A 26,008-nucleotide genomic window follows, 5' to 3' on the forward strand; every position below is an offset into this window, starting at 1 on the left:
AGATCAGGGAAAATCCCCAAGGTTAACTTCCATCGACTTAGCAAGACATCCTCACTCTCTCCATGAGTTCTTAAAGCAGATGGCCAGTACACATTTGATGAAAACATCTACGGCATCAGTAAAAAATCAAAAGCTGCTGGGGTATGAATGCTGCAAAGTGACTGGCCAATGCTGTGAGGTCTGGGAGCAAAGAAAAAGTGTGGATTCCAACATAAAGGTAAACAGAAACACGTGTCCCTGTCTGACACTTTAAATGGTCCAACATCAGCCTGTAACTCATTGATTCTGTCTCGACAGGAAATGCTCTTTATGACCCACTGTACTGTCTAGCCCAGCATCCACATACATAAACATGCATACCTTTCATTTTACTGGTCATCTCTATTACCTTTAGAAGAGGAGGAGCTGCCATGGCGCTTGTTTAGGGCCCGCAGACCTTGTAAGGGAATGTCTCCACCCTCCAGGACACTCTTGTAAACATGGCGGTCACATTCTGGAGCCCCAGGCTCACTTGTGGATGATCCTCTGTCCTTCTCCACCTCGCTGTGTCCAGACTTGCTCGAGGAGCTAGACAGCGATGAGAGGAACGCAAACAGCAAATGAAACACAGTCAAATTCATTCAGAGCAGTTGTGTTACTTGTTTTTATTATAAACAGAAATGCACAAATTGGGTAATGTGCTGTCATATGGTTCCTATTGAGCATATCTTGACGTAATTCCTGTCTTTGCAGACATACGGGAGACAAAATAATCAGAGACAGAAAAAAACAAACTTGAGAAAGAAAATGCAAGAACTTAGAGACTGATGTTGAGCGAAGCTGTTGGCTCACACACATATCTTGTCATTCCAGAGAGGCCAACAGGACAGATTTCTATAAATATTCTCTGAACATTCCCACATGCTGCATCAGTCCCTGCCATGCACCTGTACACCTCTCAGGTTTACTCTCTTTCACATGACGCTCATCGAACAAACATGGCCACTAAGCTCCAGTATCATCCTGGTGAAATAATAACCCATACACAAATGTTTCACTAGTGTAAGGAGAAAGACAAATGTATTTTCCAAAATGTATTTTACATCTGGAGTGTTGCCATGTCAGGGTTTTACAAGCTTGCACAAATGTATGGATACATTACTCCCCCGTTCATGAATGCAACAAAAAGCTCTTTCATGGCCTTTGGAAAAATATAAGTACTGCTGACTGCAGAGAGCCATCAAAATCATGTTGGTTCTAGGTTACTTAGAAGAATTCACATAAATACTATACAGGAAATTTACAGGATCCATCTGTTGGGGCGCAGTAAGCTGCCTGAGAGAAAACCTGACAGTCTTTATTGTAGGTTAACTGTAATGTTTATCTATTGCTCTGGAGGAATGAGATGCAAGTATGCATTATTGAATCTAGTGACAGGTACAACTGAATTATGATAGCAGTTTCTGTCATGAGGCTAAATATCAGTTTTCTTCTGTGAGTGGGTGTCTAATACCTGAAAATGTACAAATTCAGGTAAAGGTAGAATGAAGTAGAGGTCACTTCATTCAGCTGATCAAAATGTCTCCAATTTCAAACTGACCCCAAAGGAAAAAAAACCCTGCCCTCAACATATGTGCCTTTGAAGGAAGTCAGTTTATGACTTTATGTGGTTGACTTTATGAGGGAACTTCCACCACCCTTCATCAGGAACCAACAACAAGTCAATAGATTAAAAAGTTGGATTAGGAATCTCTTTGCAAATACTTTGCCATGATGACATAATGATTGTAGCAGATGGAAAGTTCTTAGCAGAAATGGAGGGAGACGTTTGTTTCCTCTGGACTGTAGCATGAGACGGTCACCATGGCTCAGTCCTAAATTCCGTACATTTTATTGCACAAACAAAAATAGAAGATGTCAATTCCATCAGACAAAAACAAAACTGGCTTAAAGCATCATTTTTCATAATACAGCTGCAGGCTATAGTTCAGTATACAGACCAGTTCAGCAGGAGATAACGGTTTTTAAGTTATGAAGCAGCTGGGCGACTTCCCTCTGTCCCAGTAACATCCAGGTTCCTGTCTTTAAATAAGTCACCAGCCATGTCTCCAAACAACAACCAACAAAACACCAACACCATGAAATATAGACAGAAGACACACTGTTCTGGTAGCTTTTTGCCTTATTAACAGGATCTCCTCAGGAAGCAGGAGTCCTCTAGCTGTAGGCGGGCAAGCTCTACAGGGTGGAGAAACCTTTCACTCACATTTATCCTCATAATGTGTCTTAAATAATCATCAGCATGCTGGAAGGACGAAGCAAGATTTAAAGCAGAGGTATCTGGAGGGGAAGAAGCATGAACTTACTACTGATGCAGGTCGGAGGCTGTTTCCAGGGGGCCAAAAGAGGGGGCACTCTGCAACAAACCAAACAAAGAAGTCATTGATAAATCCACAGGAAGGTCTCCTCCAGCTAGAACAGAGGCAGGAGCATTCGCTATGGCCAGATTCTGTCTTCTTTCCTCTCTGTCGTTAGCTCACTGCTCTGGGTTTCTGTGTCGAGCACCCGGGGTTCTTAGCTTCTCTTGACTGGGCTTGGCATGGAGGAGTAAGCGTGTGTTTTGGCCTGCTTGCAAGTTGAAGAAAACAAGCGGCAATGAGGAGAGTGGAGGGGGAGTGGGCGTGCATTGGTCAGGGGGGTGCCCATGCAGGGAGGGGGCTGTCACAAGCACAGCCAATGGGCTGCTGTCTCCCAATGAAGCCGTCTCTTTTGTCTGGTATTGAGTCACTCTCATTACCACTGGACCAGACCGGGGGACAATTAACCAGCTGGTGGTGCAAGCAGGCTGAATTACACACAGACACACACACACACACACACACACACACACACACACACACACACACACACACACACACGAGATAAATCCTTATTGACAAATACTAAGAAACAGACCCACTGTAGAAACAGATAATTATAAGAATGTTGTAAAGACAAATAACAAAAGCATAAAGGAAGAACAAAAACTGATTTTGAAATTGAGCACAAAAATTGTGAATATATGAAAGCATGTGTAGAGCCAGAGTAAAGGTAGTTATTATTTAGGAGCAGACATTATCTCCAAAACACAGTGGTGGTCATTCGGTGTGGCAGCACTCACTAGCATTTTGAATGATTTTGAGCCAACTAATTTTAGCCCACTGTTTCTGATGCTTTCCTCCTTTCAGACGTCACAGCAGGTAAAAATAACAGACATGGCATGGGCACTATGAATAAGAGCGCAAGTGTTGTTTGCAAATACGATTGCACAATCTCCATCTCAACCAGCCCTGCCCACTGTTAACACCACGTCTGCTTCGCCACGGCACGGCCAAACCGCCGCTTCCCTCACCAATGACCAGACAAGGAGCATTCTCAACAGCTCATTTGCCACAACATGCCTTTCCACTTAGTTGCCAGGGCAGGATGATCATTAATAACCTTTCAGGATAAACACCTATCTTTATAAGAACAGAACATCAGGCTGGCAGGTCCAGTCTGATCTATTTATAAATCCAAATGTTCCATTTTGACTTGGAGAACACTTCAGTGTCAACCTGTAGTTCTTTCTTGCTCAGTCATGTCTTTGTATCCCCCTTAAATCTGTTATCGGGGGAAGAGGATAGTGTCCTTTGACAAGCCTGGGGTAATTGGGCTTACAGACACACACAGCATGAGTGGAAAGTAAACAGGAAACAGCATGGGGGGGCTTATCTGGAGTAAAGCAGTGGAATCTTAATCTGGTTATTTACACAATGCCTGATTAATGTCAGTTTATGTGAACTTTTCTTCCTATAAAAAGCTAAAACTGTTCAAACTAATCCCACACTGATATCACTTAACATCACATCACACTGAGTTCAATAACTCTTTTATCTGGCTTAGGACATAAAGGGGGCAAAAAGAAGATAGTGTAAAAGAGATATGCTAAAACCGGTTTTACTTATCAGATAAAGATACAGAAATAGGATGAAACTACTTGCTTAAAGCAGCGCTGGCGTGAAGTGTCTGAAGCTGTATATGGACATGAATGAAAGCCTCTGTGAGTCAGTGGAACACCGATGACAAAGTTTCTGCAGAAGTTGCATGTTTCCTAACAGGTGTCCCTGGCTACTCAGAGCTGCGGCTCCTGTGTACCGCCTTCATATTGAAAATAGCGATCATGAGTAGGTCATGGTAACATGAATCCCATTCTTTCCAGTACCTTATTTGTGTTGATATGTTCTCATGAAAACAAACAGCTCCCCCAGTGTGAAGCGCCTGTTATAGCTCTGCGCGTCCCTCGTTTCACCCCCCACTAAATGCTTAAAGGTAAAGGTTAAGTGCATAACAGAGGTTAAATATGAAAGCACAATGAGTTGGCCAGCTCACGAAGTTGCCTCCTTTGGAATACATCAGGTGGTAGGGGGAGGCTCTGTGTTATGCATAGTTGTCAGTGTGGCAGCATCGCATATGCATGACAGATGGAGACACTCTGTCGGCTGTAAGGGGCTGAAATGCTCTTCCTGACCATAGTTATGTGTAGAATTTCAGCTCCAGCTAGCCATGTATATCGATATGCCTGTGTTTACTGTGACTGTACACAGGTGTCACTCCTACTCGGTTGCTATTAGGTGACTATAAGTAAATTGTAGTGGGTGATTCCACAGCAGAGTAAAGAAGAAGAAAACATTGGCGTCTTATATGGAATGTGTTACAGTAACCCTGCTCTTTAGGGGTATTTGGTTGACAGCTATCTGATTAGCAATGTGAAACCACAAGAATCAGAGATATAAGATGAATTTTCAATACTGTCAGGGTTCCCCTTACTACAACACTATTTCATCAGTGGAAGTGGTTCTCCTCAGCACCATGAAGGCTATTAATAAGACCAAGCTTACTGGATCAGTCCAAGCTCTTCATTTAACCCCTGAGCACTGTTGTTTTTGCAGACTTCCAGCCATATCGCTCCTCCAGTTAATACTGAATGAGTACCCCAATGAGCCAGTCTGTCTGAGCCTTAAGGTCAAATACTGCACATACCAGGTGCAGCTTTAGAAGTGACTTTGACATTAACCAGGAGCCACTCATCAAGCCGACTTCATCTGGCAAACATCCAGGCTGCTATAAGACAAAGTCACCTCCATCGCTAAACCTCCTCCACATATACACTACCCTGGAACAGGAGCCTCTGCTCCTGTGTCTGACTGATGCGAGGATATGACCTCATGGTGGAGTCAGTGGTGCCACCTCATATGATCCAGGGTGTGGCAGCATGGCTCCGACTGCCATAAAGCAAGGAGAACCAACATCTGTTAGTGGGCAGCTGGTGCCACGCTTGTCTGGTGCCTCAGCAGGCTTGAGCGTCAACATGCCTGCACTCTTTTGGATATTTTGGTAAATACACCAGATAGCAGACAGGGAGCAATTATTTTTTTAAGGGCCTGGGATTACCTTAGAGCCCAGTACTCGCATGGACTGCAGACTCTCCAAGTGAAGAGTGACTTCTGAATGAATCACCCAATCCAGGCCTTTGACTTATATGTAGTCCAGTTGGCAGGGTGCAACTCAAAATGAGCAACACAAAGTGGCCCTCTTGGGTGCTGAGTTAACGACATGGAAGAACAGGCATGATGCCACGGCTGGCAAGAGATGACAAGATCCTGTTGTGAAGAAAATATGACGGTGATAAACTCACAACTACACTGTGATAATTTAATTGGCCCTTCATTTTTGGTACCTGTGCTATTACTGGAGCATAAGAAATCCTCAGCACTCATACAAATATGAATTATCAAAAAACAACGATGGATAAAAGTCACTGATATTGAGAGTGGCCAGACAGTCGAGAGACACTTTTGGAGAAATAGAACTCAGTTGACTTTTTTACACACTATTAGGGATAAATAATTCCATGAGGTGATGATGGGGATTGCAACTGCTTTAAAAAAAAATAAGTTGGCTGTAGACAGGATATGTCATATACATCCTAAAAAATATATAAAAATAAACTGATGATAAAAAAAAAAATAGGGGTGCATAAAAGTTGATCAGTATCTGGTCTAACTGAGCCATGCTGATGGGACACATGGTAGTAAAACTAGTTGAAGAGAAAAGAAATATTTCTCTTATACATGCCTTCACATAATGTTTATGTGCAGGACCAATTAAAAGGAAAATTATTCAGCAGTATATTGCAAGTAGTTCAGACAGACACGGTTTGTTTAGGCATTATTTGAACATGAATGTTATCACATGCAACAAAATACAATATACTGTCACTTTAAAGACAGCGACCACTTACCGCTTTGTCAAACTCCATCTCTGAAAAGAATTTATACCAAGGCTCATTCTCTAAATCTACATCTTCTGGACTTACATCCTGAGTCTAGGGGCATGGTAACAAGAGGAGGAGGAGAAAGACAAAAAGAAGAGAGTTCAGACAGCACAGAAAATACACGCCAAGGAAATGAGCCTGTTAGACATTGTTGACTGAGCCAGTGTTTCTACCCAACACCATAAATGATCACAATTAGGTGTCGATACTGAAGACAAGAATCTCACCAACAACTACTAAGTTCAGAAAAAGAGCTCATTTTTTAAGGAACAGTTTGGTATTTTGGGAAATACATTAAGTTGTTTTCTTGCTGAAGGTTGAAGACTCATGTTTGTGCCCTAAAACCTACAACAGCAAGCAGCCAATTAGCTTAGCACAAAGCCTGGAGACAGGGGAAACAGATAGCCTGGCTCTGTCGATAACTTAACAAAATCTTGGCTGGACTCGGTCACTTTCTGGAGTCTATCTGTTACTGTGAGCTTTCTGAGCAGCTGGTGGAGACATCAGTCATAGCTACCAGCTAAAGAAGAGAAACCCCAGTGCATCTCTCTGAAAAACTATATTTTTCTCAGTTTTTATGCTAAGATAAGCTAACTGGAAACAGGGTCATGTTTAGGGCACAGACATGAACATGGTGTCGTCTAACTCTACAGAAGAAACAAGAAAAGAGGATAAGGGTATTACACAAAATGTCAAACTATTCCTTTATTATAACAGTTACAAACCTCCATGTATATTTCTCAAGTCGTCTGTTAACTTTGACTCAACATCCAAGAGCAATTTTACTGTACATCTCCTCCACTGCATTAGGTTAAGAAGGGATCTCATTGTAGGCAGTATGGAGAGGAGGAACATATTCAGCCACCAAAGAGTGGTGGATGTATGAATAATGTATTGAGTCACATTTGAAAAATATAAACCAGCACTTTAAGTTAAACTATTTTACACAAAATGTGCTGTAACTTCTATATCACATACTGATAATGGCCAACAAAACATGCAATCAGAGCAGAATGAATGGACCTAACATGCAATGACTTGCGACTGCAACAATGACACTGACCTATAATAACTGAGCCTGTAACTGAAAAACAAACGGTCCCCGGATGAACTGGGGCGAACTCCAGTAAGTGCACTGGGATTGGGACAGGTCTTGGCTAACAGTATCTAGCAGCTTGATATAACTAAGGATCTGGGAAACAAACATAAACAGCTCAAATCATCACAACACTGAACACAACCATCTCCTCTGTTATGTAGCTAAGGGACAAATATAAAAGGCTTGAGATGTGAAATTTCTTTTTAGTAAACGTTACACTGTAGCCCCAGGCAGCAGCTGACAGTTATCAGACATCCCTCAAGGACACTGACTAATGCTGCACTGCTTGATTCAGCGTAACTCTTAAGGATATGGATGGCAGAAGAATAGAGAGCATTACACTTCCTCTTTCAGCACACAGGATCCATGTTTCTGTGTGTGCGCGCTGGAATCCGCTCACACTGAGCTGATTCAGCCAATAACCTTAAATTGAAAACAATGGCTTTTGTTGTAAATGATACTCCCCCACCGCCGAGCAGGATCATCTGTCACCGTAATGGGACACCATTTAGGAATGTGGTGCACAAAGCGAATCAGGCCACGCAGACGTTGCCTCCCGAGCTGTTAGTCCAGGTGCCAGCCGGGAGCATAGATACAGAGGCGGGGGTGGGTGGGGTGAATGGTGGGTGGAGTGAGGGACAGCTCATACGACATGCACACAGAAAGAGAGAGAGAGAGAGAGAGAGGGAAACAGGCAAAGAGGCAGGCGGATAGCATACCGTTCTCTCCAGCTTCAGCACCGACGATTTCCCTGGCTCATACTCAAAGATGCTCTTGGGCTCGGCGCGGTACTTCCTGGTATCTACCTTTTTATCTGGGGGCTCCCACTCGCTCCTGTGGAGAGGCGGGTGTCAAGGAGGGGTGGGATGTGGGATGGAAGAGAGCCAATCCTTATCAAGTAGTCTCCATGGCAACCAGCATGGGCTAAGATGTTTTTTTAAAATTAAATATGACGTCCGCTCTTATTATCCGTGTTCTCTCTCTCTCTGCCCCCCCCCGTCCCTGCCTTAATGATGATATGACAGAAAATCCAATTGAGCCAAATCAGTAATTTGATGAGGTAAACAAGATTGGACCTTGTGACAAAACACAGAGCGCAGCCTTTCCTCAGAGACTTTCTTTATACACAGCCTGGGCCAAAATTACTATTCAAAAAATGAGTCTTTAATAACAAAACACAGTCTTACATCTGTTCTCACCACACCACAGAAAAAAAGGCAGTTTTATGAATAAAATTCTTTGTAGCTGTCAAGAAAATCCAGCTGCATTGTGTCCCTTCATACATAGACAGAGGAAAGGAGGAAAGGTCAGTCCTTGACATCCATCTATTATCTATACACACTTAGCCCTCTTCAGGGTCACAGGGATCTGCTGGAGCCTATCCCAGCTCTCTCTGGGTGAAAGGCAGGGGTCCACCCTGGACAGGTCACCAGTCCATCACAGGGCCACATAGAGACAAACAACCTCACACACTCACACTCACTCCTATGGGCAATTTAGAGTCACCAATCAACCTGACATACATGTTTTTGGACTGTGGGAGGAAACCAGAGTACCTGGAGAAAACCCACACAAGCACAGGGAGGACATGCAAACTCCACACAGAAAGGCCCCTGATGGGTTTCAAACCAGGAACCTTCTTAGTGTGAGGCAACAGTGCTAACCACTCAGACACTGTGCCGCCCTGCCTTGACATGTCATCTGCAACAATTTATCCTCCATCAACTGGCTTTGTACATCACACTATCACTGATTTTTCTGAGAACAGATCATCCTGAAGTCAGTGCTGACGTGTGTGAGATTTGGTGAGACATGCACATTATGGACACTGATCTACCAAACTATCTTCATGGTAAGTGCTTTTTATATGATCATGTTCTTTTGAACACATATTCAGAAAAGAGTTGTAAACAGTTTCATTCTTCACCAACAAACATGAATAGTCCTGTCCTTTGTGGCAACTATCAAAGTGGATGCAGCTGGAGCAAATGGAGCACACTGACCTTTTGGTAGAGGGTTTGAGGGAAGAAGACCGTGTTGGCACAGGCATCGACCGGCATCTTGAATCGACCTCGACGTCACTTTTTGAACGTGGGACCGCTTTCACTGAAATGAGGCACATAAATAACAACAAAGCTCAACAGCATTATACCCAAGTGCATTAACGCAGCAGCTGAAAAATTACAGATGTGCTGGACGATATCTTGGGTGAATCTCACACACAAAATGATACATGATAAAGTGTTTCTTTTCCATTCATATGTAAAATGTGGTATCGATATGAAAGCCACATCGCTAAACTCACCATCTTCCAAGTAACCAAAGGGGGTGGGACCGTCATCTGAAATGGGGGCAAAAACAATCAATCTAAAGCCATTCATTGTCATTTTTGTCTATATAGAACAACACTAAATAATTCAGAAGGCATTAAACCACTAATTTCCTGTATTTTCCCTGTGTTTCACACCTTCCATTAGGCCAGGCATTACAGATCACAAAATTAAATCCAAGTTTGTCACATCAAAGCACTTTACAGGAAGCATTAGTGAGCTAAAAACAGATCTGAGCATCGATGAGCTTCAAGGCTCTAAACAACTAATGCATTATTAAGCAAGAATGATCTCTGTATAAACTATATACTTACTGCTACTGTGGGCTGCACTGCCAGAACGATTAAAGTCACAGCTACGCATGAAAGTCATTGTGCTGAGCACAGACTGAGAAACCCAAATGAGGGATCAGGCAGCATGTTCTCTCATTCTAAACACAAATCTTGCATTAGTTGTTCTAAAACCAAAAACCATGGACCAAACTCTGACCATAATGATCTAAAACTAATTGATGAAGCTTTTATGGGTGGCAAACAGGACAGCCTCAGTTTAGGGCAGGGTAGTTCACCATATTGATGCAGGACTGCAGCAGCACCTAGTGGCCACAACACTACACTCCATCCCAGTTACACCAGGTAACAGACTTGTGAATTAGCATCAACAAATAATGAAATAGTTGAGAAATCAGCTGCCTGAATATTTAATATTAAGAGCAAATGTAGGGAGGTGGTGAACAAACTGTTACAATTTAGTAAAAGTTAAATAGCAATACAAGGCTTCATGCAACATCCTTGTCAACATCAAGATACTGTAATGTGCGTTTGTTTCACATTATACAAAATAAAGGACCAATCTGAAGGTACATTATATTCACAAACAACTGAAGCTATACATAGAAAATCAGCATATTTGTCTCACTGAGCCCTTTTTCATCCTTGTCTACATACCAGGATTTGGTTATTATTATACTAATTATGTAAAAATTATGAATTTCTGTTGAGGAATCAATACAACAGAACAGCAACTTACAGAAGGATTTGCACGAAACATGCAATATACTTGAGAATGATGTTTGTTAGTTGTTTTATGGAATGAAGTGGAAAGGAAAAAAAATTGTTTAAATCCTTTCAAATACTTTGGACATCTTGGAGGTATATGGTTTTATACTTTAAACAGGATCAGGGGAAAGAGGTTAAAGGGTTAAAAGTATTTGAAAGGGTGCAGGATGGCTCCAGATTAGTAAAGCCAATGAAATGCCATCGGATACCTTTTGATTTCATGTGACTGTCATAGTTCTCAGGGAAAATGTAGGTGGGGCGATATGGGTTCACCTCAATAGGCTCTGAACACAGTGATGGAGAGACAGAGCACAGCATGACATAACAAACTAACATATATAGAAACACACAGAAGTCTTGGACACCGACAGATAAACACAACACAAAAAAACTGATTAAACATACAGAGAGTGGGAATGATAATAAATTCTCTTACCAGGTATTCTGTGTATCTGTTTGAACATCGTCTTATACCAGTCTTTGGACTTTTCAGTGTTCTGAAATCAAGATGTGGATTTTTAATGTCAGAGTGTCAGGCAAATATTTCAACGTTGGGCGTTTGGAGAACGTGAAAAGCAGCCCTGGTGATCTTCCAGTGTATTCCAGTAAAATGTGTAAATGTCACGGTCAGAGTATTCTGCACTGTAATGGACTGCAGCTGTACTAATATTATCAGTTAGACTACAGTGCTATAGTTGCTGTGAAACGTCTATATTAAAAATATGGAAAAAATGACTTATTTCTAATAAAATAACAAACATCAACAACTTAATATTACAATAATATATGGTGTTTTATATAAAGCTTACTCTTTTACTATATGGTAATATTAAAGACCTATGTATCATATGAACAGAACAACTAGTAAACATCTCCTGTGAGTAGATTAGACAGTAGTTCTTGTTGCTTACCCGTACAGGCACAATGGGCTTGTTGATAGGACTGAGGACAGGGGAATGCAGTGACAGCCGCAGCCTCTTTCCGTCCATATCAGAGACTGGACTAACTGAGTCTCTCCCAGGGTCAGGGCTTTTGTCCCTTTCTGGGGTTGGGTCTGTAACAAAAACAAAAACATGAAAAACCTGTAAGGCAGACAAAACTCAAAGCCCACAGCACATTTCTAGTGAAATGACACTTTCATTTAGCGATGTAACGTGAAGGCAGCATTTGTACTGCATTGATTTACAAGATTTACAGCATGAGCGGAGTCAGAAATAAGAAGAATAATAAACTAAACTCCTAAATTACAGTAGGGAGATTTTTTCATTTTATATGTTATTATAAAAGCTAGATACAGAATAACTTCTCTGAACAGAATTTCAACATTTTTAATATTATAGCTGTAGATCTGTAAGTGTGAATGCCCATCTGCTATGGGCAAGTAATCATTATCTTTAAAAATGTTCATTCTTTCTCCTCATTTCAAGGCAGAAAATGTATCATACAACGGACACCTGCTGCCCACGAGGTAAACCCTGTAGCAGATATGCAACATGTGACACTTTGAGGTGTTAAGAAAATGTACAATATGACTTAACAGCCTGTAAAACACAGAGATCAGTCTGTGTTTTCTAACTCATGTTGCTCCAGGGAACAACAACCCAAATAACAATAAACCCAAATTAAATCTGCTCTCACAGGAAGGAATACATAAAAAATGCAATGGGTCTTAGAATAAACCCCAAAAACTATGAAACATTATTTGTTTGTATGGTCTGGTACATTCTTGTTCAACAAAATATTTTTAACAACGATGACACATAAAGCATGATTCACTTTTTGAGGCTTGTGGCAAACACATTTAGCGGGCTGTGTAAACTATCAAAGCAAGGGGCAGATGGGGCAGTCTAGGTGCAAAACATATTGTCCTGTAATAAACTGGGAGTGCTGCTGGCAGTCTAAGAAAGGAAAAGTGAAATGCAGATATCATGTCAGACACCAGTGCATACCTTCCAAATGAGAAAGGTGCTTTTGCTGCTCTGTGGTGAGAGAGGGAGACACAAGGACAGCACAGTGAAATGTGAGCAATGAAGCCAATCTGTGAAGGCACTGGTTACGTGTTACACAGAGCAAGACTAGGCTGATGAATTAACGGTGCGCTCACCTCTGTTGTGTTGCAGTAGGACTATGGTGGGGTTAACTGTGCTGGTGCAGGGGTAAACAGAGCTGGAGGCTGATGACATATAGTTCTGAAAGTCACGGAAGGATGGAGCTTGATTTTCTTTTAAGCTTTCTGGCGAACTGGCCTAAAAGTAAAAAATAGTCAAGAAAGAAGAAATATTTCCAAAAATTTCAACAGGAATCAAACTAAAATAAGGTGATTACATAGTTCTCTTAACTGTAAAACCATAGATCCTGTGTTAAATGAGGTGCAAGTAAACGTACCTGGCATTGAGTGCTGTTTACAAGAGGTAAATCAGCAGTGTTGTTGCTGCCTCCCTCAGCCAATCCTGCTTTAGAGCTGTCTCCATTAATCTGGCTTGTCCAGTCACCTAAAAAGAGTCCAGGCTCAGTTTGGCAGCTACCACAGCAATAATAACAACACAGATGATGATACTAAAACATACAGCATTTCAGTGAAAACCATAACAGCTAACTGCTGATCAAATAAATCTTAATTTCCTTCCACAGGGTGTGACTGCCTTCCCTGGTGGTTTTCATGCACAGAAGTGTTAATATCCCCAGGAAGAGTGAAAAAAATGATTCTCTCTCTGAACTTTGTTATCAGAACAAAGCGCCTATTCAGTGAGCTGCAAAGGCCATTTGTTCCAAAGGCCTTTATGTTCAGGCTCTACAACAATTAAAGCATCTCCCCAAAAGCCTTGGCCAGCCTCCAGTCCAGTTCCACTGTGCCCTATGTAATAAACAAGCCCACTGTCAAGGCCCCCTGCTCCAAAGTTCAGAGTGGGCAGGCCGCAACAAAAGGGTTCTTTGACATTTGCATGAAAATATGAGCAATCGGCCTTTATCACAACTCTGAGGATGCCTGGTGACTGAGCATACACTGCAAAACGTGATGAGTTATATAACCCTGACCAAAACCCTGAAAGGCATTTGAGGAATTTCTACAACTAAATAATATGATGGAATTCTTTTTAAATTACAGCAACATCCTCATCCTCTGCCCACATCCTTCTTTTTATCACACAGCCACTACGCAACTTTTACTGTCGTGGAGAGTTCTCATGAAACGGTTTTGCCAGTCACTCTGACTTACTTGGCGTTCTGATGACGTTTGGCTCTTCGCTGATGCAGCCCTCATCATCTATGTGGACGAGGGTGGCCCTTAGAGTCACGACTCCCTTCCCTTTGCACACTTTGCTGGGGTCCAAATCTGAAAACATTCAAAACAAGCGTCTCACTCCCACAGCATCTCATTGTTAAAGGCATAGCAGTCTTATTCTCTCTATTCTTAGACAAGAGCACTTCTCATGCCCCCAATGTCCAAAATAAAACTGTAGCATCAAAACCAGGCCAGCAAATTAATATTCTACTCTCCCATAAAACTAATTGCCATAATCACTGTCAGAGCTGAAAGTAGTGCAGGTGTTAAAAGTGAGGGTGCTTTCTTAACAAGTGAGTTTTAAAAGTCTTCTAAGTCTTTTGGCGAGTACGATGTTAGGCACTAAAAAAACGATGAAGCCAAGGAAAGAGTCACCTGCAGCAGGAATCAGATCAGGAGAGCCTTTCATGGTTGACAAAGGTGTGATCCTGACAGCGCAGACAGACCGAGGACCTGGTGGGACTACAATACATACACACACACACACACGCACACACATGTACACAAGGTAATTTTGTGCCTAAAATTGTTTATTTAGTTAAGAAAAAAAACACCTCATCATTAAAGTGCAGAAAATATATCAATTTAATGTGGATAATGTGTGCATATTTATTAAAGATAATCGAGTGTAAGCAATTGATGAATTCAAATAAACTGAATTTGATTTATTTTGGTGACGATAGACGTGACTAAGATAAACAATATTCACTGAATTATTTGATGAACTGCAACTTACTGGGTTTTGTGTTTGGTCTTGCGCTGCCCTCTGCTGGAGAGCCCTGAAGGACAAACATAGGGAAGACAAATATTTAACACAATGAAGTAATGGAAACAAGCTGATGTGTTGAGATTGTATATAAACCAGTGTGTTACATTATTAAAAATCGGCCCACACATATAGATTGGCACCGTAACAACAACAACAAAAAAAAACATATCAGCGGTTAAATCACTGCTGCAGGCATAAAATTAGTGAAGAAAGTGAAACACGTTCTGCTTGTTTTGTTTGTTGTAAGCTTTTCTAACCGAGAACTTAACTACACACGTGAAGTGATTCTGAGTTGCTGTGTATTCAGTCAATCATATGATATAACTGTGCCACCACTTGCAGATATGACATATCTGAGGCTGTATGAGCTCTCTGTCGCCTGCATTATACTCAATAAACACCACATCAGATGGATTAACAATAGTTGTGGATCAGGGTAAGGTTGGTGACCAGTGCACCGCTGCAGTGTTGGCTTGCTACGGACAACCTAAACAAAATAACACATAGAGAAACATAACAGAGAGCTGCACTGGCTGTAGCTTCTGCTGTAGAAATAGTTACTGCAATGAAAGATGGAATCAGGGACCACATACACCTAATGAAACTGTGATAGTACTCCTGTGGTTGGGTTACACACTGAAATGAGATACAGCACAGCTAGACAGGAAGACGGTACACTTCGAGTTATCTGTTTAAAACTACTCCAGAAAACGCTGCACGTATTATTAGTATCTGTTGACAGACATGGCAACATGAGCTGCATTATTGGATAAAAAGGTAGCAAGTGTTCAAAACATTTATACTAAAAACATCTTATATAAAAATTATGCGTTATTAAATATTATCTAACCTGTGTTGTGTTGTTGTGTTGTGTAATAAAATTCACCTCACATTAAATTTCACAATAAGCGAGCAAACAGTGGCACAGATCAGATGACATCCTGCATCCTGACAGTCCAACACTCTTTACCTAATTTTGGCCAACCATTATCCGATGATGCTGATTCAAAATTAAATATGTCTTCCCCTTTAAGGACGAGAAGGGAGGGTGTGAGAGAGAACAAACATATGTTAATCTGAGCTGCATCAGTGGAGCATGCAGAAGCAACACCAAGGCCACCAGAAAAGTAGCTGTGAAACACTTCCCATCTCTATGCCAGGGCCTCCCATTGTGCCCAGCCAGCACGACTGATTTAGGAGACCTCCCCATTTGAAACACCAAGAAAAGGACTGATTGAGTGAAGAAACAAGCACACACAAAGACACTCAATCATGCATACACACAAACACGCTTAAGTACTATGTTCATTTGTACGATGATGGTGTTGAAAAAAGCATGAGCATGATGCTACACATTCTCGACGTTAAGCTGCTTCTAAATTTGTGCCGTTCCTTGTTCTAATCTTGAGTTTGTGTGGGACAGTGTGTGGACTTTGTTTACGCATGGCAGTAAATAAACCAACCAGGAGAACAGGCAGGGGACTGAAGTTCCAGCTGGAAACCTCCACAAATAGGCCTAAATGGAGGAGGGAAAATGGGAGCGATTCCGAACAAATCCCATGGGGGTATGAAGCAAAAACCTTTTAAAACATTTTAGCGTTTTGGAGCTGAACTGTCCTTGAACATCAGAATGTACTTATTTATTTATTTCCTAATAAAATCAACTTGCTTCCTGACCCCCTGCATCCCAGAGGAGCAACGCATCCATGATCTAATTTCTAAAACCATTAACAGACATTCCTTTGAGAAGTGCTCGCACAGATCCCAACTCTGCCTCCGTTGAATCCTCAAATGAACCCCAAGATGGTGAATATACAGCAGAAAGGGAGGCCTTTCACATATGATAGATAATGGGAAGATGAAAGCTTGCAGTGTTCAGTTCGCTGTATAAACACACGAGAGCAGAGATCACCCCTGGCCTTTTTAGGAAGAGATGCCTTCGAGCAGAGCTGGGCAAAAAAAAAAAAAAGAAAAGACACCCCTCCACTCTGTGAAAAAGAGGAGAGCAGTGTAGCAGCTCGGGGATGGCCTGCAGTGATCAGGCCAAGACAACCACAAAAACAAGTGTAGATCAGCCCAACTCCCATAAAACAGCAACTTAAATGCAACTTCACACATAATCTAGGAACCCTTCAGATGTCCTTACAAACAGAGGAAAAACTGAAATTGGGCACTCAAGTTTTATCAGATAGTTAGTTAAACCAAGATGAGTAAAGGTTAAACATTTTTGATTTCCACCAGGTTCTCATGCTGAACTGACTCTTAGTAATCTATTAGCTTAGACCAGCTGTCTCATTATAGTCATACATGTGGGCTAGAATCAATATTTTGGTATTTTCATAATAATGAAGAAGAACACAAAAATCAACCACATCTCTAGAAACTCCAAATTCACACAGCTAAGAAACCTTGAGCAGATCGTATTCAAACACTTAAATTATAAGTCAATTAGGGTCAATGAGACGGAGTCCCAGCTCCGACCTCTGTTTACGTAAAAGCAGGAATATGCAGCAATGCCTGTTTTACTACTACATAACACGCAGTCACACAGAGACACAAAAATCTTCAACTGAATGCTCTTGGGTGCAATGAAAATACCTTTCCAAAATAAGCAAGTCCCAAAAGGCTATAACCACCCCCTAAGCATCACTGTAGCTCTAGGGATATGAATTACCCACTTGATAATGTGCCCAGCAAGTCCTTGGTCCACATATGCCAGATCCCTCTGAAGGCCCCTGAGGTTTCTGCCTGAGCTTTGATGGTCTTGTCTGGGTGGGACAGTCCAACATTGACCTTGACCCTTGCTATGTAGGGGGTCTGTTTGTTTTTGACAACAGGCGTGCCAAGATGGACATGTCACCACATGCCACGTGGGAATGTGGCACCCACTCAACAACTGCACAGACCACCATGTAAAATCCTCCTCCCCCCTGTGGAGCCAGTAGATAAGAGACAGACAGACCACTGGATGATGGCTGGAATTCACTACTGTTTGATTCAACTATCCATAAGGTCTTAATATCGCAATCAACATAATATACTGCACTGACTATTATTGACTGCATGTTAAAGGTGCAATGTGTAATACTTAAAGTGATCTATTAATAGAAATGAAATGTAGTATTCATAAATATGTTGTCATTAGTGTGTAATCACTGGAAACTAAATCAAATTAAATCTACACAAGGAGCAGGTCTCTTTCACCGAGGCAGCCATGTTGGACGACCATGTTTCTACAATAGTCCAGAATGAAACATGAGGCTCAATACTAAATTCTATGTTGTTTTTGTGATAAAAAAATATTTGTTGGCTATCTTTTTTCCAATTACAAAGATGAGAAGACGTGGGCATAAAACCCAATAACTGTCTGATACTGTGTCTACATATAATTTAAGTGGTGGAAAAAGACGGGACTAAAACAGAGTTTAATAATAAAGACTGTAACAATATATTCCTAATATCTCTTTATATTAAAGTCTGTAATCATATTGATTGTATTTGAAAAAATGACTTAATCCCAACGGGGTTTTCACTGGATGGCTCTGCTGCACATTTGACTTCCTGAACGCCTGAACCATCTTCCCACTGTTAGCCTGAACCTAGCCATTATATGGGCATCAGTAGAAACTCAGATGACCTACTGTGATGGGAAAAGAACGCAACATGGGCAGAAAAAGAGAGTTGACAATGGGATGCAGTATAATACCAGAGAGGGAATATAAGAAAACCACAAATCTGAAGAGATACCTCACAGAAACTGAGGTAACCTAATACTAATATCTTAAATGATGTTACATCACTTCAAAAGCCACATTAAACAAACTACTAAAGCCAGTGGTGAAATGTTATGTATTAGCATCTGTACGCCAATACAGTGATCTCAAGAACGGGACAAATGGATGGATGGACATCTGGACAGATGGATAGATGGATGAAAAACATGATGCCTCTGTTCACAGCTTGGAGGCATAAAAAACCTAAAAGGTCAAGTGTTTTCTTCTACTAAAATTAAACTGTCTCTGCTTTCCTTTGAGCAAGATAAGACTAAAACTAAAAAGGGTGAGGTTGATTGAATATATTAAAAACTAACATGGTCTTCTAATCTCAGGATGAAGTCTATATTCCATTTTACAAGATTAACAGTCATTTTGAGGGGTGGCAGCTATATTTGCTTTCATCTATGAATTTATCCATTTTATTTCACAAAATTACACAAACCCAACAAACTAGTCTAACACTGGCAGGTAGGGTACATTCTTATGAAAACTGATTTTCCCATAAATTGCTTTGTGAGTTCACTGTTTCAATGGACCAGAGTATTTTCTATTGGCAGCTACACTTTATCTGAATTACGCTCCAAATTCTCTCTGTCTGCCTTGTCTGAATAAAAAAAAACAAAACAAAGGCAGGGTGAGCTATAATATATATCACACAGCAGGTCTGTGTGTCATAGTCAGAAGCTGTCTTTAAAGTGAGCCATGTTAACACAGAAAGAGCTTTTATCACACACTCAGCTGTACTATGGACAGGGAGAAAGGGATGTTACGTAACGTTTGACTTCTGCTTTGTCAACAAATGGCAGAGAGAGGAGAGGCTATCCAGTGCTGTGCGTGGATCCCACCAAACAGCTCCAAACATGGCTCGAAAGGGCCCCTCTGCAGCAGCAGCTTATCCCCCCTAATTGAGAAGCGACTCCCACCTGCCCCACCACCCTCCCAGCTCTCTTCCATAAACAGCTTCCACACTGGACCGCAGCCTGGGATTCTACACATTCCTCAACCAAGCTATTTGAAGATCATTTCAAACAACTGCAGCATAAAAGGAATTGTATTTAACTTACATGCTGCAGTAATTATAGGAGTCAGGCCAGGATTGATCATTGATGTTGACAAGAAACGGAACTTAAACTAAACCTAGCATACAGATGCTGCTTCTGTGCCTTTGAATTCTTTGACCCTCATCTACTGAAATATCACTGTACCCTTGAGACTTAAAGAATCTGTCCTGTCTTATGGTATCAGTGTCATATTTGAGGCCCTTTGTGACATTTAAGACATTTAGGAATGAAAGGTCATTTTTTTAGGACCAGAACAAAAGCACCGATCGCACCATCCAATGAAAAAGTCCCTATAGGCGTGCCCATGGGAATTCCTGATAGTTATTGGACGTGACCATGACCAGATCCCTGCGTAAAGGAACATGGTAGGCACATGTGAAGGTCCTGAGGAAGGCTGCAGCTGACCACATGGACCAAGATGCTAATAGAGAACCAAGCTGTTTAAAATGTGCCTGGTAGATTTTTAGAGCCAGTATAATAAGAATGTCAGTGAGCAGACAGTTTACCCATGGTGATACGGCTTCACGGCAAGGGCTCCAGGCTGCACTCCAAGAGCGAGAAAGCTTGGATCACAGGCCCCAGTGTGAGGATAAACACTCAACTGAATATTGAAGTAGCTTTGCAGTGTCTGCTTGGGGGGGGGGTTAGAGAGTTTCTTTTTGTAGGCACTGAGTGAAAAGTTTAAATAAAGGAAACTTCATGAGCGAATAAGGAGACAGTCATAACTGGCATACAGAAAGTACCATAACTGGTACAAAAAGCCAACCACAACCACAACATAAATATCAATTTGTTGAGATAATATAGTGGCATTTAATTTGAAAATATGAATAAAAGGACACATGACGTTCATTTTATGCCCTCACTAGATAAGCTCAGCTGTGCACAAGAGATTCCTCCGGGCTTAGATAATAGGGCATATTGCACATTACGTGAACAGCGATGACAATTCAAATCATTGTCTGAGAGAGTGCTGAAAGTGTTTCCTCAACTCTGCTGCATGTTTTGACTCTGACATGGATTGGAAGCTCTGAGTGTGTTCCCTAATATAACTTCCTAAGCACCTCTGTGACAGGACTACTTGATAATTGAGTCATAGGATATGGCGGCTAAACGTGAATATAAACAGCGATGTGATAATCCAGCAATTTTAAGTGCTATGAAGGTATCATCGTGTGAAATGAGCCCACAGCAGGACTCCAGAGAGTCACCATCATCTGTCTATTTCAGGAATGCTGGCCCGGTCTGACTCGTCTCATCACACCCAGACACAAACACAACAGGCAGCTCCATCAATAAGAGCCTGGCTTCATAGGGGGCGGATATCAGATTTTCATTACTGTTTATTATATTTTGTAGTGAGTGATTTATGAAGCTGAAGTGCGTCAGTGTTCATGATAATTCTGGTCTGGTTTATGTGATGTTGAGTAAAGACACATGCTGGTTCTTATTAAAATATCTGCCAACAACTGCCATGATGCTATTGTTTTCCATCAGTCAGTGACATGTATTACAGGGGAGAAGGGTAGAGGCGTGGTGTTGGTGGTGGCTGCTGCTCAAATCTGTCAGCAAAGCAGAAATTGTATATTCACAGCCTTGTTTGCATGCATTCATGATGTGTGGGGGGATTTCTTTGTGTCACAGGCCTTGAAACGCCAAAGCATAACACTTGACTTCACCATCCACTTCAGCCAATGGCAGCAGATGGAGGAAGCAGACGGGGAGGGGATGGGACAGGGGTTGCTAAGCAACATGTTGTAACATTAACATGGAGTGAAAACAGAAACCTGGCGTCTGACTGAAACATCCGGCCTGATCCAAAGCCACTCACAGGAAAGACAAGACAGTTTCCTACTGTCACTACTGAGGTTATGTCCATTTCATGCTGGTACCCAGTTTCAATATGCCACAGTAGCTAATACTGTCTAACATAGTTTCTAATATTTCTAAACCCAATGGACAACATCTTGGAAACACAAGACTGGGTGATCTTGGGGCCGCTGGCTTTGACAAATCTTTGTAATTCAGTTTTGAGATTGATGTTTCCGATGGTCACCTCTCTCAAATCTAGGAGATCCGTGTAATATGAGTCTTCATAAGATATTAACAACTGAGCTGGGTTCATACCAACAGGTCCCATCTACGTGCTACAGGTGTGTTGTGCCTAACAGATGGAATTGCAACATTTGGACCTTGATTTATTCTTTAAACAATCAAAAACTATATGTTACTGGCTTTCAAGAGTAACTGCCAGATCACGCCTGTTGTAATATGTTTGTACAGCAGCACTCTGCACCCTGAAACCACATAGAGCCACATTAAAAGACACATTAAAACATGATGGAGGAAAACCACATTAATTCAAAAAGAAAATCCTCCCTGAAAATGCCAACTCTCAGTCAAATCTTCAGCCTGAGGCTTCAGTTTGCACTGAGGATAGTAAAGCCAAAATAAACAAGTATTATCCACTGTGAAAGATAAATTGTACTACTGCACCTAGGACACATAAACATGACATGACTGTCTGACTTAACGGCACAAGAATATGTGTGTCTGGCTGAACAAATGGCTCACGGCTGAACCACTGTCTCCCAAACATGTGACTGATGTACCTGTCTCTGTTTACGCACACAAAACTATCCTCATCTCTCCGCAAACATCTACACATCCTCTGCTGACATGTTATGAACCAGCAGCCTGTTTCGTATAAGCCCTGGAACAACTGCTGAGTCAATACTCCTGTGAACCTGAAACACCTGCCATCCAGAGGGAACAGCAGGCAGAATGGACACAAGCTTTGTGGAGGATTTAAGTATTTTTAAATATTAACAATAAGATAAAGCACAAGTCAAATCTGACACTTTGAGGCTTGGTCACACATACACAATGTCCTTTAACATGTAGGAAGCCAATAGGTGTCCTGTTCTTTCTGGATTAAGGTTGTCCAGATAGAGTATCTCTATTCACCATGTGCAGTACAGCCCTGTGATAAGACTGTGATATTCTGAAACGTGCTGCCTGTTTTAACAAAACACCGAAACAGGTGGTGCTGAGAAAATCAGTCTGACTGTGTTCCCTCTGTCCTTACGACATTTTGATGAATTATTTGTGTTGGGGGTTAATATTTTATCAAGCTTGTGTAGCATCGTGTTACGTACATCCCTTGGTGCTGAAAAAGAAATAATTAATTTTGTGAAATTATGAATGAAATCACAGGCAAAGACAAAAACATCTGCTGGGTTTCAGAGAAAAATGCCTCAGCTCACTGACGCTGGAGGAACCAGTTGGTTTTCTCCTTGGATTTAACGCCATCCATAAACTGAGGCACACTTAACGTGACAGAAACATTCCCGCTGGACTCAGAAAGGAGGTGAAGACATACCCAAGTGAGAGAAATATTGAGCAGTTTTTCCCCTTGGTGGCAATTTAGCTCAAAGTTGACATATTTAGTAGTTAACCTGCTAAATTAAAGCAAATCTCTATCCTATGTGCTATGTAGCACCACAGATTACACAGATGTGGATTTTTGATATTCGCATACTTTACATTAAGTCAACACTTGTGCTTAGAACCAGTCGTTCGTGTCACATTGCTGCTCCTGATGAAGCCTCGGGGCAGGCCTGTTTGTCACACCGTGGGTTTACCATTCATTCCTCCACTGTGTCAATAACTGCAGTGAATACTCTCACTGTTACTTATTCTAGCATACTCACAAAAATGCCATTAGAGAAGCTGCACTGAAACACTCCAGTCAAAGATCATTACAGCTGGCTCATTACTGCTGCACTGAAATGCTTGAACTGTGTGAAACAGCTGCTGATGCACCACATGTTCTTTTCTCCTGTCACATTCAGCATTATCTGATTCCACAGTCTGATCTGTGAAAACTATTCCATAAAGTATCCCCAGCACCTCCGTGCCGCATAGTGTGCATTCCATTAAGTGCATAGTCCTAATGACACAGCCTTGTTGTATGTATGTGGGGCAGCCTGTGGTCTGTCCCCTGGCAGCAGCTAAAGCTTCACACCTGCCTATCAACTTGGAGAAAAGGCCTGCAAAGGATTTTTGTAGCAGATAATATTAAGTGTGGTGTCTTGAGTATGTGGGTTTTCTCCTGGGTATTCAGCCTCAGAGTGCGGCACCCATGGCGGGTCGCATTTCCACTGTGTAGATCTGCCTTTACTGCAGTAACTGTCCCAAAGCCAGAGTCCCTGTGCGCTGCGATGCAACACCAAAACCGACTCATAGACGCACTGACATCTGATAAAGTCTGCTGAATTACATTCAGTGACTGTGATTCTTAAGAATTACATGAAGTACTGCTGGCCTGACATTGTGCGATAATAATACTAAGTCAGCTGTTTCGCTGCCAAGGTAAAAAAAAAAAAAAAAAAAAAAAGGAAAGGTGGGTTTGGAGCAGTGAGCTAAGGAAAATAACTCCTAAAGCGTCTCAAAGCGGCAGCAGAGGCCACACACAGCGCGGACATGCTCACCTCTGTGGGATGCTGATCCAGGGTTGTTGGCGCTGCTGCAGACACACTTCACTGAGCTCCGTGCGCCGACGGCTGCTCTCCACCAGCGTCCTGTCAGCGCTTCACATCTACCGGCCTGAGCTGCGTCAAAAGCCGCCGCACAACACCGCCACCGAGCACCGGCGGCCCTTCACAATAAAAGCCTCCACTCAGATACTTCAAAATGAAAGCGAATTGCTTAAAATGTTCCGCCTTAAAGCTGTAGGCTACCCATCACAATATTTTAGATAACACGTGTATGTGTGTGAAAGCAGGAGGTTTGTCCACAGTTAAATAATGATAACTCACTGGACTGGCAACGATTTCCATCAGTTTGGCTCGTTACAAATGGCAGAACTTTATTTATAGTATAGATACCTGGATGAATTAAAACACTTAATCTTTTGTAGATTATTACAGTAATATTATTCAAATATTTAAGGTTAAACTGGATAATTATTGAAAAAATATATAACCTTTTGTCCTTGCATTGTGAGTTTTATTCTATATAATTTTGGAAATAAATAATAAATTAAAAATACATAATTACAAAAATTCCCTACTAAATATCCAATACATTGCTGGGAGGCTATAATTTTTTTTAATTACATTGCTGGTGAATACTCCTATTTTGCTCATTTGCAAGTTATTTCGCGGTATTTAAATAGCCTACACATAATGAGTGAGTGCACGGTGTATTGTGAGGGCTTTGACAGGTTCACATTTTGAAATGGCTTAGAGCTGTAGCTACAATATGTAGAAACACTTTGGTGGTGCATGGTCTGGAAATGTAAAAAGGTTCATCCCTTCCTTTTGACGTGTTATCAGTCTAGTCCTGTCACAGTCTTCTTTGACAGCCGCAGACATCTGAGCAGTCACATGGCTCAGCGTCCTTTGTCCTCAGTGTCCGAGCCTTTTACCTAAATACACAGTAAGTCCATCACAAAATACAAACATAAAATACACAACTCTGCATTTCAGACATGCAGATGATATTAGAGGCTATGTGATCGTTCCCACGCCATTCTAATGCGTGACCACACGTTAAGTATGTTGTCCCCCCCCCCCCCCCGTTACTTTTTTGCGTCTGATAAAATTTTAATTTAAATTGGATTTTTTCGTGTCTTTCCACACATGCATTCAGAAATATATTGATCACCTTGATGCAGTATTTATGGGTTTATCAGGAAAGATTTTACTGTGAAAGTTTTACCCAGAAGTCCCAGCTGGCTACACTCTCTCACAGTTTATCCTTTATCTCTTCTCGGGGAACTTGAGAGGGCACAGTTTTAGGTCTGGGTTATTTCATATTTCAAACAATGAAGTTTGTAATCCGATAAAACTGCTAAACTTAACGAGCTTAAAATGGACTTTGGAGAGGTTTTCACATAACGAGGAAAAAATGTCGGACAAACAGACAATGAGGGACATCAAGGGATCAAAGCTTATAATGCACAGGAAATGAATTATTAACTGTAATAGTTCTTATATTTAGATATATCTATTATAAATCGGCACAATTAATTAAATTAAATTAAAATCGGTCATATTTATTCAATTTATTTCACTAATTTGCATGAGGTCGGATGAACATAAAACTATACATCATTAGGCCCCCCCTAAAGGTTATATCTCATCAATGTATGAGCTATGGAAATCTCAAAAAATATTCCAGCCAATCTCTAATCCAATAAGAAGTACAATGTTGACACCATTTGAGGTAAAATCAGTATAATAAATGCTATAAAACTCAATGAAGTACTAACATACAGTAATTGTAAACAGTA

The 26,008-nt window shown here is 41.3% G+C and overlaps 1 protein-coding gene across 1 annotated transcript in view; it reads right to left on the bottom strand.

Annotated features, from left to right (window-relative positions):
• The window catches only part of sorbs1 (sorbin and SH3 domain containing 1), a 38,048-nt gene extending 12,912 nt beyond the window's left edge, over nt 1-25,136 (bottom strand). The window contains exons 1-16 of the mRNA XM_026309410.1: nt 24,204-25,136; nt 14,841-14,883; nt 14,480-14,566; nt 14,039-14,155; nt 13,207-13,313; nt 12,926-13,067; nt 12,771-12,800; nt 11,733-11,875; nt 11,258-11,318; nt 11,031-11,105; nt 9,739-9,774; nt 9,437-9,539; nt 8,153-8,267; nt 6,302-6,385; nt 2,346-2,395; nt 389-567 (exon numbers count right to left, since the gene is read on the bottom strand). Of these exons, the coding sequence (XP_026165195.1) occupies nt 389-567; nt 2,346-2,395; nt 6,302-6,385; nt 8,153-8,267; nt 9,437-9,539; nt 9,739-9,774; nt 11,031-11,105; nt 11,258-11,318; nt 11,733-11,875; nt 12,771-12,800; nt 12,926-13,067; nt 13,207-13,313; nt 14,039-14,155; nt 14,480-14,513 (1,276 nt within the window). The 5' untranslated portion in view covers nt 14,514-14,566; nt 14,841-14,883; nt 24,204-25,136. The remainder of the gene's footprint in view (nt 1-388; nt 568-2,345; nt 2,396-6,301; nt 6,386-8,152; nt 8,268-9,436; nt 9,540-9,738; nt 9,775-11,030; nt 11,106-11,257; nt 11,319-11,732; nt 11,876-12,770; nt 12,801-12,925; nt 13,068-13,206; nt 13,314-14,038; nt 14,156-14,479; nt 14,567-14,840; nt 14,884-24,203) is intronic.
• Nucleotides 25,137-26,008: the final 872 nt, after the last annotated feature.

This window comes from Mastacembelus armatus, chromosome 15, assembly GCF_900324485.2.
Source record: "Mastacembelus armatus chromosome 15, fMasArm1.2, whole genome shotgun sequence".
In the NCBI taxonomy this organism is placed as follows: Eukaryota; Metazoa; Chordata; class Actinopteri; order Synbranchiformes; family Mastacembelidae; genus Mastacembelus; species Mastacembelus armatus.